Source organism: Colobus angolensis, unplaced genomic scaffold (genome assembly GCF_000951035.1).
Source record: "Colobus angolensis palliatus isolate OR3802 unplaced genomic scaffold, Cang.pa_1.0 Scaffold207, whole genome shotgun sequence".
Lineage (NCBI taxonomy): Eukaryota > Metazoa > Chordata > Mammalia > Primates > Cercopithecidae > Colobus > Colobus angolensis.
Window position 1 is genome coordinate 5,739,320 of NW_012115233.1, and position 14,932 is coordinate 5,754,251.

Here is a 14,932-nt window from a genome sequence, read left to right on the forward strand (position 1 = left end):
TATATGTATCAAATATAGAGATAGTTCCATCTATTACTATATCTATAATCTCTCTATATATAAGTTTTATGTGTATATAATCTGTGCCATGTCTAGTGCTCTGTTATATTGCATCGATCCGTTTGACCATTGTGCACTAATTGCCCAGTATTACTTTGTGGCGTTTTTAAGTGTAAATTGAGAGGAAAGCTGTGCTGAGTCTCGTAATATTGGCACCTATGCTGTGCAAACGTGGGTCCCCTACATCAGGGGTCCCCAACCCCTGGGCCACGGACATTCTCCAACCCCTGGGTCACAACATTAGATTCTCCTAGGAGCACAGACCCTCTTGTGAACTGCACACGCAAGGGATCTAGGCTACGCACTCCTTACGAGAGTCTAATGCCTGAACTGAGGAGGAACAGTTTCATCTCCAAGCCATCCCCGAACTGTTCGTGGAAACATTGCCTTCCACAAAACCAGTGCGTCATGCCAAAGAGGTTGGGGACTGCCGCCCTACCTCACAGAAAGCGAGTGACCCCAAGAAGCCTGCAGAAGCAACTTGTCAAACCTTCGATCTCTTTCTCCTTCCCACCAATACTTGAGCCCCCCGAGGGCAGAGGCTGGCAGCCCTCGGCTCTGGAAGTCCTTCCAGGTCAACAGCTGACCCTGGCCACTTGCCTGGAAGCTTTCTTCCCTGCTCTGAGGGGGCCCTGCTGAGAGTGAGCCCGCCTCCCAGGGTGGCGCAGGCGCCAGTCACCCCCACTGTACTGCCTGCAACTCGGATTCTGCTAATCAGTTTGCCCTGCATCTCCCAACACTGACACCCAGAAGAGGCTGAGGCTTGGCAAGCACTCAGGGCAGCTTCTGTGAAGCTACATTACAGGCTGAAATGAGCTCAGTTTTTAATTTGATTTTTTTTCCTGTAACAAGCAAAGTTCACATTACAGATAAATTGCCGGGAAATTCCAATTTAATAAGGTGTATGCATTTTTTAGGCCTAGAAGCATTGAAAACATCTTGCACATTGGTATTTTTACATTGAAAGGTTTATTAAAAAGACAGTTTTGAAAATGTCAGAAATTTACATAGCGTGCCTGGCCAATTGGTCAAAAAGGCTGATTGGACAGAAGTGCACAGAAGCCAGGAAGCGGGCGAGCAGGCTGCTCCATAGTCTTGAGCTGTTCTCCCTCCACATCGGGGACGATGGCTCCACCGTTCAGTGTCTCCACCCAGCTCTTAGTTCGCATCACATGGGTGCTCAGCAAATGAGTGTCCCTCTGTCCTCCTCTGTCTGCAGGTGTGGTTCTGAGTAGAAGCAGCAAGCTGGACTTCCAGGGCATCTGTGGGGCGGGCATGCCTCCTTGAGGTCTCCCATGGGAGGAGGCGCCAAATAAAATAAGCAAACTGCCCTGGTGCGGTGGCTCATGCCTGTAACCCCAGCACGTTGGGAGGCCAAAGTAGGTGGATCGCTTGAGGTCAGGAGTTCGAGACCAGCCTGGCCAACATGGTGAACCTCTGCTCTACTAAAAATACAAAATTTAGCTGGGAATGGCAGCAGGTGCCTGTAATCCCAGATATTTGGGAGGCTGAGGCAGGAAAATTGCTTGAACCCGGGAGGCAGAGGTTGCAGTGGGTCGAAATCACTGCCACTGCACTCCAGCCTGGGCAACAGAGCAAGACTCCATCTCAAAAAATAGAATAAAATAAGCAAACAGAGGGGAGCAGAAAGGGTCCTGTGAAAACTCAGTTAAATAGCACAGCTCAGCCGGGCGCAGTGGCTCAAGCCTGTAATCCCAGCACTTTGGGAGGCCGAGACGGGCAGATCACGAGGTCAGGAGATCGAGACCATCCTGGCTAACACAGTGAAACCCCGTCTCTACTAAAAAATGCAAAAATCTAGCCGGGCGAGGTGGCGGGCGCCTGTAGTCCCAGCTACTCCGGAGGCTGAGGCAGGAGAATGGCGTGAACCCGGGAGGCGGAGCTTGCAGTGAGCTGAGATCCGACCACTGCACTCCAGCCTGGGTGACAGAGCGAGACTCCGTCTCAAAAAAAAAAAAAAAATAGCACAGCTCTAGATACTTGATTTTTTTTTAAGGAAGGAAAAGAGTGAGACACTGTCGTGTAAAATCATCCAAGCCCTGGCTTTCCCTGGAAATATGGCACAAGCAGGCCTAACCGTGCTGAGTATTGTTTCTGAGGACTGCCTCTGAGTTCATGTCTCTAAGCATTTTATTGAATACAACTATTTCTTTGAAAAGCAACAAGCAAACATGTTAATCGTACAGCAAAATCATGGCATCGTGAGACAAAAAAGGAATGACAGAGGGAGCATCAAAGAGCATTGCTTGTACACCAAACATGAAAGCCAAATGTATTTAATTCAGTTTTTATTTATTTTCTAAACTGAGCTGAGTAATCAGGGAATAGAATGCGGTTCATTTAAAACTTTCATTATTTCAAATATGTTGAACCACTGCCAATCACTCCTAGATCAACAGGAAACTTGTTACCTGATGAGTTGCCTGTTTTTTTTTGTTTGTTTGTTTGCTTGCTTTTTCCATCCCCATGATTGTTCCAACTGAAGGAGAAAAGATATAATAAACCTTTACCAGGTACCCTCTGCGTCCAGGCACTCTACTCGGCCCTGGGGGTGCAGAGCAGACAACCCTGGCCTTGGGCATGAAAAACACTGTGCACCGAGAAGTGCAGCCCTTGGAATCCAGCGTGCTGTGCTACATTCCAGCTCTGCCTCTTCTTAACTGGGCCGCTTTTGACAAGTTGCTAAGCCTCTCTGATTCTTGGTTACCTCAACTTTAAAACAAGGACGATACCCACTTCATCAGGTTGTCGTGAATCACAAAAATTAATGTAGTGATGCTCCTAAGAGGTTTAGCACCAAGCTGGGCCCAAGAAAACATTCTGTGTGTCCAATGACCAACTTTTACCTGTGCTGACACCAAGGTGCTTAGAGTTTGGTGGAGATGGCAGAGCATCAGCAGAGCATCAGGGACCATGTTAGACTCCCGAAAGCATTTTCACCAGTGCATGTGCCTCTCACAGACCTACTGAGGGTGATTAATTCTACTGAGAAAGTCACACCGGGTGAACGAGAGACATATGAGTGGGGTCTTGAAACACAGTAGAAGTTTGCCAGGTGGAAGCATAAATGACTCTTTAAACGAAAGGCTGGTGTTTTTAAAGCAGTTCATTCTCATGAGTAATTCATCGCTTCTGTTTTCACAAAATAGTGAAAGGATCATTGCAGCAGCGTGTGGAAGCCCGCGTTCGCCTCCTTCGTTCTCCCCATCTGTCCCCCGTCACAGTTGCAGCTTCAAAACATTGTTCCCGGAGGCTCTGCCGAGTCGGATGTTTCTGAAACATTCCGGGGGACAGTGTGAGTCACACCAGGGAGGACACACGAGGCCATGACCCCAGTAAGCCACTAACATACCCACAGTCTGACTCTGCAACAGCTCTCCCGCGGGCGCCCTGCACGAGACCAAGCCCTTTGTGTCAGCCTCTGTTTGCCCACACAGCTACCCCACAACACCACCGGGACTGTCCCCAAGTCACAGAGGAGGAAGCGGAAACACAGAGAAGTGGCTTGCTAAGCTCAAAGTAAGAGCTCAGGTCCTTTCCTCTCCAAAGTCCATGACTGTAACGGCCATGTGATGCTGGCGATGTGAACAGCTGGGCAGAGGCAGCACAGAGGGTGACAGCAGGCCTTGGCACCAGAGAGCCAGCTTCCAAATCCCAACCATGCCCCATACTAGCCAATGACCTTGGCAAAGTTCACATGTCTCTAGGCCTCTCAGTTCCTCATCTGTAAAAGGGGAGGAATAATATTATCAACCTCCCAGTGCTGGTGTGCAGGCTAAAGGCGTAGATGCTGGAAGCTCCTGGAGCAGTGCCCAGCCGGTGCAATGTAAGGCTCCATGCTGCTGCAGCTGTGTTACTATTAATATTAAATGGAGGCTGCACCTCGAGGCTGTTTTAGGAAAGAACAGACCAGACGTCTTCCAGGAAGCATCAGCAGGAACCTCTCCTGGCATCCTTCTGCAGTTAGGGGGTCTGGTACATCCACTTTGCAGAACAAAAAGTTGATTTGATTCTCGGGTCAGTTCACATGACCCCAACACAAAAAGGATTGATACCAAACCAGATTGCCTCCATGTGAATTAAGTTTACAACAGCGCTGCATCAGAGCATCTGGCAATGCCGACTGGAAGCCCAAAGACCTCCAGGCGGTTGGTGCTGAGACTCCAGGAGAGGCTAGGAGCACTCAGAAGGGCTCTGGATGGTGGCCAGGCGAGGGTGGTAGGTGAACTGCTGTCTGTCCTGGGGTGCCGTGAGGTTTGTGGTGACTGCATAGATGCCCATTCCCTTTGTCAGCCAGCAATTTCTTATTCCCTGGCTCCTCTTCTCAACAACCCAAGTTGACCATCCCTTCTTCAGTGACCACAGCCTCTCCCAGGTAACAATCCCATTGCTGCCCCCAAGATGACCTTTAAGTCATGGACAAGGGAGTTCTTCTTCTCCTTGGCCACACAGGAGGCAGCCCCCTTGCTTCCACCTACATCTGAATAATCCTACCCACCACACTTTGATTCAACCTAACTGTATCCTCAGAGGCCACCTTTTCTCAGAATTCAGTATCTTTTTCAAAGTAAGATCCTTCAGATGAAACATACCTGCTGACCACCCACCCTGAGTCACTAAGTTAGCTGGGAAGCTGTTTTGAGTGTGGGTTCAGGGTCGCAGCTCCAAGGTCAGACCACCTGAGCCGACATCCTGACTCTACGACTTGAGTAGCTGTTGGTTTGTGTCTCATCTGTAAGTGGGGATATTATACCTACTATAATAAATCAGTAATGCCGTGGTAACAAATTATTGCAGACATGGAGGCTAGAAATTTATTCTCCCACAGTTCTGGAGGCCAGAAATCCAAAATCAGTCTCACTGAGTCAAAACCAAAGTGTTGGTAGGGCCATGCTCCATCTAGAGATCTAGGGGAGGATCCTTCCTGCCACTCCCCACTTCTAGTGACTGCAGCATTCCTTGGTTTGTGGCCACATCACTCCAATCTCTGCCTCCACAGTCATGTGGTCTTCTCCTTTTCTGTGTCTCACATCTCCCTCTGCCTACCCCTGAGGACACTTGTGATTGCACTTAGCACCCCTCAAACACCCCCAGAGAACGCAAAACAATCTCATCTCAAAATCCTTAGCTCTGCAAAGTCTTTGCTCTATAAGGTAACATTCCCAAGTTCCAGGATTAGGAGGTAGATATCTTTTTCCCTGTGAAGACTTGAAAGTCATTTGCTCCAAGCCCTTCAGTTGGAGATTTTCAATCCTGTTGGTTAAATCAGGTTTTAAACATCCTTAGACCAAAACCTGGACATACAAAGCAGAGAAAATCAACCTCATGCATCTTTACCAAACCAAAGAGCTATCAGTTACCATGTCCCTTCCTGGGGATATACTTCAAAGAGCAGTAGGAAATGGCAGAAAAGTGCCAACAGCATCTTTCTGGCTTAGGTCTGCAAGTGGCACGTTATCCAAGCAACCCAATTCAAAGAAAGCTGAATCATGCCCAATTTGAGTCTCCCTGATAGATAAGACTATTATTTCTTACTCTGTGCATCTCTATATTATTTAAACTTCCAAAAAGCAACCTCAGAACAAGTAACATTTTAAAATCTTGAATGGTTTCCCATTATCCAAAGTCCAAACCCCTTAAAACGGTAGTTCAGGCTCTCTGTAATCTTGTCTAATCTGTTTCTCAAAGCTCATTAACTTTTAGTTCCCTTAAAGAAGGTGTTTCAAACACAACACTCTACTTTCTAGTCCCTGAATATTCACTTGCCCAGCAAATATTTATTGAGTGTCGCATATGTGCTAAGCAGTGTTCAAGCAGCTGGTGTTACAGCAGTGAACAAATGTCTTGCCCTCATGTAACCTACATCATAATGAATGTCTCTGTTCCATCTGTAATATAGTTTGGCTGTGTCCCCACCCAAATCTCATCTTGCATTCCCACGTCTTATGGGAGGGACCCTGTGGGAGGTAATCGAATCGTAGGGGCAGGTCTTTCCCATGCTGTTCTCGTGATAGTGAATAAGTCCCAGGAGATGCGATGGTTTTATAAGGGGAAACGCGTTTTGCTTGGTTTCATTCTCTCTCGTCTGCCACCATGTAAGACGTGCCTTTCACCTTCTGCCATGATTGTAAGCCCTCCTCAGCCGCATGGAACTGTGAGTCTATTAAAACTCTTTCTTTTGTAAATCACCCGGTCTTGAGTAATGTCTTTATCACAGTGTGAAGATGGACTGATACAATTTGTTAACTCATACTCTCTTTTCCTGGTTTTTCTGTCCTCTCCATCTCCGATGACATCCTATCTATTCCTCCTGTCTTGGTTTGGATGCTGCATTCCCTGTGAGGTGCCCAATATTGCCCTGGATCAGAGGTAGTGAGTTCTTCCTCCAAGCATTGATGTGCCCTGCTTGTACCTTCACAACAGCAATTCTCCCACTAGTCCACAGACAAGATGTATCCCAGGAGTGAAAGAAACAAGACTGGACATGGACTCAGGATTTGGACTGGGAACTCTGCTTTGCCTCTGTGAGAGCTGGGCAGATGGCAACAGCATCTTCCTCCTAGGAGTGTCAAGAGGAATAAAGGAGGCACACACGCAAAGTGCTTAACACAAAGCAGACCCAGAGTCAGTGGCCTCATGACTCTGTGAATGAGCAACTGTAACAGAAATGATGGTTTTGGGTTTTTGTTACCTATAATCCAGCACCTAGCATAGGAGCTCATGCCCTGCACTCTGTAAATGTTTCTTGAATCTACTTTGAATGCAGAGTGTGACATTGTTGGGATTTGTTTTCAGGTATTCTGTTTACAAGGACCCAGCAGGTTGGCTGAATATTAACCCCATCAATGGGACTGTTGACACCACAGCTGTGCTGGACCGTGAGTCCCCATTTGTTGACAACAGCGTGTACACTGCTCTCTTCCTGGCAATTGACAGTGGTGAGTACTTGACAAAGACCATCAAGGGTATACTTTTCTACTACAAATATACTTTTACCTTTTTAAATTTCTTCTGTTACACCCAGGGGTGTTCTTGGGAAGAATATAAGTGTGTGGGAACAGCGAAGTAAATGTTTAAACATACACATATAGAGTTCAGTAATATCTCCACATCCGAGAATCCTCGGATCTTTTTGGAAAGCAAGTAATGTCTGGTGAGAGGTCAGAGCAGTCAACTCACCCTATCCCATCTTGGGCAGGCTTGGAGGTTAGAAAGCCACGCTGATGTGCTTTGTGTTGGTGTCATGCTCTCATTTGCAAAGAGGCTCTTGGACTTAATGCAAGTTGAAAGAAAGTCCCAGAGGACATCACTGACCCTGACAATTGAATTATTCCTGTGGCTTCTATCCTATTATGATGCGCCGCCAAGGAAAGGCAGCAGGTAAATCAGTTAGTGGCTGCACAACCACAAAGCAATTGCTGTTCGTTCAAAAGATGATAATGCACTATCCGTATGCCAGCCCCTGATTAGTTGCTGGGGGCGCAGCAGTAAACAAAACAATAGCTGTCCTCATGGAGCTGATGTGCAGAAAGAAGGCAAAGTTCAAAGTGCCATGATTGTTCTCTGCTCTTTTGAGATCAGATTGCTGGGCACAAGGGCAGAAGGAGGGTAACCTCTTAGGAGACTGCATGATAATCTAGGCAAGATGGTGGCCTGGACCAGAGACTAGGAGGGGATGATAAAAAGAGAGGTCCTATATATTTTGAATGCAGAGCTGACAGGATTTGCCATTAACTGAGATGAGGGCATTTCAGTTGGTCTGGGGACATGTTAAGCTACAATATGTATTGTATCAATCACACAAGAAGTTTTGTTCTCCCTATTATTCCCAAAAGCCAGCGGTTTATGGCTAAAGATTCAGTTTTGAGTCCTTCCATATCAAGATGAATATTTATAGGTGCCCATTGTTATACTCAACAAGGGTGAACTAAGAGTGCTCAATCCTGGTCCTCATATGCCGGCTACTGACACAAACCATTAGGAGACAAGTCTAAGAACTGAGCAATCCATGTGGCATACAATAGGTAGAGAGTGCTTCACAATAAAGGCAAGCCTTGAGTTTAGCCTTGAAAAACGGATAGGATTTGGATGAGTGTCATTACCCAGGAATCTAAGACAGAGGAATCAAAACTAGAAGGCGGCACAGCATGGAGGTGAGAAAAGGAAAAAATAACTGTTGTGTCCGCTATAAGTGCATATGTAGGAATCTATTTGGATGTATGTGGAAAAGCCATCTTCAAAGCCAGATGATTCATTTGATAGAACAGGCAACCAGAAGACCCTGTAACTTCTTGAGGAGGAAACTGACATGATGAAATATCAGGTAGACAATGTTCAGCAACTGAGAGCTAGACCAGATCTTGTGCTTGCTCCTGGAGACTCATGGATGAATAATACATGGTCCTTGTGTTCAGAGGGCTCATGAGTTATTTGGAAGATTAGTCAAGTACACAGAAGATCACAGTAGAGTGTCCTAACTGTTCTGATGGAGCTAAGCCGAGAGAAGCCCCTGTCCAGCCTGGTGTGTAGTCATGGAGAGCTGCCTGAGAGAGGGGACATCTCACCTGCGTGATGAAGGATATGTTGATTAAAGGTAGGGCATGCTAGTCCTCGTGTTAAGAGTTAGTTGGCAGCTTCTGATTAGTTAGCCTTAAATGTCATTTTTCTTTAATACAGGCATTTATAAGAAATAGCTCATGTTGGCCAGGCACAGTGGCTCATGCCTGTAGTCCCAGAATTTGGGGAGGCTGAGGTGGGTGAATCACAAGGTCAGGAGTTTGAGACCAGCCTAGCCAATATGGTGAAACCTTGTCTCTACTAAAAATACAAAAATTAGCTGGGTGTGGTGGCACACCCCTGTAATCCCAGCTACTCGGGAGGCTGAGACAGGAGAATCTCTTGAACCTGGGAGGCAGAGGTTGCAGTGAGCTGAGATTGTGCCACTGCACTCCAGCTGGGGTGACAGAGTGAGACTGTCTCAAAAAAAAAAAGAAAAGAAAAAAAAAAGAAATCACTCGTGTTCAGTTTTGCTTATGATTGCAAATCAAGCAAGGTTAAGGTGACTTATGAAACCTAACTGGCTTTTTCTGCCCAGTGATTCTTCAGGCCTAATTTCCATTTTAATTTACTTTAACAATTGTTATGACTGAACTGTGTCCTCTCAATGTTGATATATTGGGGTCCTAATCCCTGGTTCCATAGCATGTACCTTATTTGGAAGCAGGCTTGTTGCAGACGTAGTTAGTTAAGATAAGGTCATGCTGGAGTAAGGTGGGCCCTGATCCAACATGATTGATGTCTTCCTCAAAGGGGGAGTTTGAACACAGGCATGCACACAGGGAGAACACCATGTAAAATGAAGACAGAGATCAGGGTGATGCTTCTGCAAGTCAAGGAGTTCCAAAGATTCCCTGCAAACTTCTAGCAGCTGGGGGAGAGGCTGGGAGGAGAGCCTTCCTCACATCCCTCAGCAGGAACCAAACCTGTGGGCGCCTCAGTCTTGGACTTCAGGCCTCCAGAACTGTAAGACAATAGATTTCTGCTGTGTAAGCCACTCCTTTGTGGCACTTTGTTATGGCAGCTCTAGCTAAGTAATGTAACATTTAAAGGAGTCATTACCTATAAAGCCTTTGGAACAATACCTTGCATGTAGCAAGGGCTCAATAAAACTTAACTATTTTTTTTTTTAAAAGGTAAGGCATTCTAGAAGAATAAATATGTGAGAAGTTGGGAAGTTGATCAGCATTAGTGGAAGCTAGCATGGCAGGTTCTTTGTGTGCAAAGATAAGGACAGAGAAGTGTGTGGATACTGTACCGGACTGTTCTAAAGTTGGAACTGGGTCTTGTGCTCAATGCCCAGCACCTACCATTGTGCCTGACTTAGAGCAGGCACTCACATGCCTGTAGAATAAATCATGAAATCAATCATGAAGTGCTCCACACGCTATGCCAAGGACTTTGGCCTTGACAATATCACTCACTTGCCCCCAGAATAAACATTGTGTTTTACAAAGATACATCCCAGCCAGGCACGGTGGCTCACACCTGCAATCTCAGCAATTTGGGAGGCTGATGTGGGCAGATCACTTGAGGCCAGGAGTTCAAGACCAGCCTGGCCAACATGGCAAAACCCCATCTCTACTAAAAAAAAATATATACCTCCCCCCTACACACACAAAAAAGAAAGATACATCCTATAGCAGCATAGAAAACGGATGCGATGATAGCAAGATGTGAGGAGGGAGGCATCAAGCAGCTGCGGCAGAAATACAGGTAAGAGAAGAGAGAAGACCAAGCCAAGGTAGTGAGGTTAGTTCGGGAAAAGTCAGCCTGCAGTGGGGAAATGCGTTAGAAGCCATAGCAGGTATCTTAATTGATGGGGTCAGAGTCTGCACAAGCATAACATAAATGGACCAGAGAGGAAGAACCTAGATAACATCTGAAAGTAAGAAACAAATCTTTGTTGAGAGCTTATACTAAACATGAACTAGAGAAATGCAATATTCAGGTTTCTGGTCCAGAAATCAGGAATGATGATTTCAGCAACATAAACAGGGGATGAGTTTCAGATGATTGGTTCTTCCTGTTTTGGGGGGGTGGGTGTTGAGATTGTGTCCCAGAATAAGCTGGTAAGATAGAAATGGAATAAGGAGAGATTTTGCTTAGGGAGTTGCCCATACAAAAGAGATAGGACTTATGAGAACAGAAAATCTTTTCAGAAGGAAGAGGTCTAGATAGAGTACTAAGTACATACTCTGGGATGAAAATAAGCCAAGAATGTTTAAAATGCTGTGTGAAATGAAAAGTATCCATTACTGATCAGCTAAAGTAACAATGGCAGGGTTCTGCACTATGTAGAAGTATCTGTATATGTAGAGAAATTTCTCAGCAAAGAATGTCATGAAGTATGGACGAAATATAGCATAGTATGGCTGGCATTTCGTTGTGAAATTTTTCGTGCAATTATAAATCCAAAGAAACTAGAAATGCGGTATACTTAAATTGTTACCAGAAGTGAGAGCCTTCTTTACAGGTATGCAGTAATCCACTAAGTGACACCGTGTGTGTATATACCTTGCCACTGATTATTAAGAAGAATAAAACCAAAATGTGCAGATGAGGGAGCAGACATCGAATTTAGTTGACTCTCTAAAAGCCGTATGGTTAGGATAGCACTTTTCTACCTTTAGTTTCTTGCATTTTTAACATTCTTTAAAATTTCTGTGTGGAAGCAGCAATCTGGTCTAAACTTCTGCCATACCACTTACTAGCTATCTGATTTTGAAGAAGTAATGTACAATGTAGTCAGGACCTAATGATACCTTACAGCGGTTTCTCATCTATGAGACTCATTGAGTCTCAGCTATGTTTTCTCAACATTCAGCATACACCTGTATGAATTGTCTGGCTGTGTAACTGTGAAAGCTTCTTATAGACTGTGAGTCTTGTTTTCTACATATACAAAATGAAGAAGATAATTCCTACTTATAACATTGTTGTGAGAAATGAGTGAAGTGCTGTACCTTCTAGATTCGCCATCAAAAGCCATGTTAAATGTTCACTACATGTTAATCCCACCCCAGTGGGGGGTCCAGAAAGGAAAGAGTAGAGCCAGGAATGATCCTTCTGTGACCCAAGAAAAATACAGCTTGAAATCTACTTGTTGTCTAACTCTGTTAACACTAATATCCGACAAGGAAATTTAAAATCTAGTGCCACAGATGTTTCCAGAGAGCTAAAATATCCCCAAAGGTGTAATGGTAAATAGAAACCAGGTTGACATTAATATACAAAACCATCGTTAGGAATAATAATCCTGAACAAGACCCAAAGGACTTACAGCAAAAAGAACATAAATTAAAAAGACCTTATAAATCAGAGCAACTTTTGTTTAAAAGCTCCTTTTTGCCTCACCAAAAACTTACCTCTAAGTATTATGTTTAACCAGGAAAAACCAACAGTATCTGTTAGATCAAAGTTAGTAGGCCAAGCACAGTGGCTTACACCTGTAATCCTAGCACTTTGGGAGACTGAGGTTAGCAGATTGCCTGAGCCTAGGAGTTCAAAACCATCCTGGGCAACATGGCAAAACTCCATCCCCAAAAAGAATACAAAAATTAGTCAGGCACAGTGGCACATGCCTGTAGTCCCAGCTACTCAGGAGGCTGAGGAAAGAGGATCACCTCAGCCCAGGGAGGTCAAGGCTCAAGGCTACAGTGAGCCAAGATGACACCACTGCACTCTAGCCTGGGCAACAGAATGAGACCCTGTCTCAAAAAAAAAGAGAAAAAAGTAAATAGTGCTAATTGATGTCTCAACTTTATCCAAAGTGAACATTTGTTTTTATTAGCTTTTTAGAAATTTAATTTATTTGATGGAATGAAAGAATAAGGATTTTTGGCATATAACACTAAGAAAGCTAAACCAAAATAAATTGATTTCTCCAAACAAAGAGTAACTCGAAAATTAATGCCAAAACATGTTGATAAAATATATGGCTTCAGGAACTTCCATGTAGGATATAGTAAGGAAATATCTCCACTGTAAAACTAGAAAAATCTAGATAAATTACAAAAATCAGATAATATAAAAAGTCTTAATTGTAAAGGAATCAGGGAGCTGCAGAAGCAGTGAAACCTAGATAAACTAAAATACCAAAGAGGGAAAAATTATTTCACAAAGAAAACCTTTTTTTGTTCTGGGGGCATTGTCTGATTCTAGGTGAGTCAGGCTTGGCCCCTGCAGAGAGCCTAAGACGGAGGAAAAGAAATTAGAAATGAGTGACAGAATCACAGGGAGCTTTTGTGACAAACTGGAAACTTGAAGGGCTTTAAGCATGAAGCTGCTTTTCCTCTGTGGACAAATGCCCTAAAGGACAGAGTGAAATATCCTTAGGTCTCACAGGAAACAGACACCTACCAAAGGAAGCAAGCTCTCCTCAGATATACAGCCATTCTCTCATTTGAGGTATTTGCCAGATTTCAAAGGTACAAGGGGTTAAAGGATGGGGTGTGGGATGGCTGGAGAGTTAGGATGGTAACCACTGAAGGGAAGAACTGAATTTCCTGGAGCCTTTCAGGCTGAGATACTCTAGACTTTCAATCAAAATCCCAGTCGGGCCATACTCAGCAACAGGGGTAAGCCAGAAGCTGACTCAGTCTTGTTCATCTCGCAGCCCAGTCTGACCCTTCTCAAGCCCTTACTAAGTTGACGAAGCAAGTCCCCATCTGATACGGTTTGGCTCTGTGTCGCCACTCAGATCTCATCTTGAATTGCGGTTCCCACAATCCACAGGTGTTGTGGGCAGGACCCAGTGAGAGATAATTGAATCATAGGGACAGTTTTCCCCATACTATTCTCGTGGAAGTAAGTCTTACAAGAGCTGATGGTTTTAGCAGGGGTTTCCGCTTGTGCGTCTTCCTCATTGTCTCTTTGCCTGCTGCCATCCCTGTAAGATGGGACTTGCTCCTCCTTTCCTTCCACCATGATTGTGAGGTTTCCCCAGCCATGTGGAACTGTACGTTCAATTGAACCTCATTTTTTTTTTCGTAAATTGCCCAGTCTCCAGTATGTCTTTATCAGCAGCATGAAAATGGACTAATACTTCACCCTATCTGGCTAATACAAGAGAGGGAAAAACTCAAAGCAGAATATGTCATAGGAAGCCTCTCCAATCTTTTATTGATAATGCCCAATTTACAGTTTTAAAAAATTGCTTGACCTGTAAAAAACAAGAATGTGTGATGACCAAGAGAAAAATCAGAATACAGAGGATCCAGATATTTGAATTAGCACACAAGAACATTAAAATAAATATGATTAGTATATTCAAGGAGCTACAATAAATGATGGATTCAAGCAGGGAGAATTATACAAGAGATGTGAAATCTTTAAGAAGGAATCAGATAGATATTCCGGAACTGAAATACATATCATCATGTTAAAAACTCATTAAGTAGACTTAAAAGCAGAACACGGGATTTTTGACCTAGAGTATGAATCTATAGAAAATATTGCAAGGGAAGCACAATGAGAATAAATAATGGGAAAAAGTCTGGCAAAAGACTAGTGTGTGAAATTGGAGTTACAGAAGGATATGAGAGTGATAATGGAGCGGAAAAAAAATATTTGAAGACGTAATGTGTGGGAATTTTCCAAAATTGATGAAAGATATTCTCCTTATTAATTCAAAAAGTTTAGCAAACCACAAGCTGGATAAATTTGAAGAAAAACACACCTCAGGATACTATAGCCAAACTAATGAAAACCAGTATCAGACAGAAAATGTTAAAAAATAGCCCGAGAATAAAAGAGGTATTTACCTACACATGAGCAACAACATGACTTATGGCTGACTTCTAAATAGAAGTAATGGAATGTGGAAGGCGATGGAATGCCATTTCTCTGAGCACTTTAAAGATACCTACCAACCTAGAATTCTATAGTCCTCAAAATTTTCCCTTCAAAATCAAGGTGAATTAAAGACTTCTGGGGCAAAAAAAAAAAAAAAAAAAGGAATCATGTTGCAAGCAGGTTTATGCCTTTTGCTGAAGAGAATATTTCAGGCAGAGGGAAAATGATACCAGAGAGGCATAGAAACACAAGAAACAAAAAAATAGAAAGCTAAATATGTATAAAGTAAAAAAGTAAGTAAAGTAAAATGGTAAGGACATAAGCAGTTAAAAATATTTATAGAATTAGGCCAGGCGCGGTGGCTCAAGCCTGTAATCCCAGCACTTTGGGAGGCCGAGACGGGTGGATCACAAGGTCAGGAGATCGAGACCATCCTGGCTAACACGGTGAAACCCCATCTCAACTAAAAAATACAAAAAACTAGCTGGGCAAGGTGGCG

The 14,932-nt window shown here is 44.0% G+C and overlaps 1 protein-coding gene across 3 annotated transcripts in view; it reads left to right on the forward strand.

The window, feature by feature from the left end:
• Window positions 1–14,932, forward strand: part of CDH13 (cadherin 13) — a 1,192,767-nt gene that overhangs the window by 1,134,224 nt on the left and 43,611 nt on the right. For all 3 annotated transcript variants that reach the window (XM_011942172.1, XM_011942173.1, XM_011942174.1), the window contains one exon: window positions 6,877–7,019. In XM_011942172.1, the coding sequence (XP_011797562.1) occupies window positions 6,877–7,019 (143 nt within the window). The remainder of the gene's footprint in view (window positions 1–6,876; window positions 7,020–14,932) is intronic.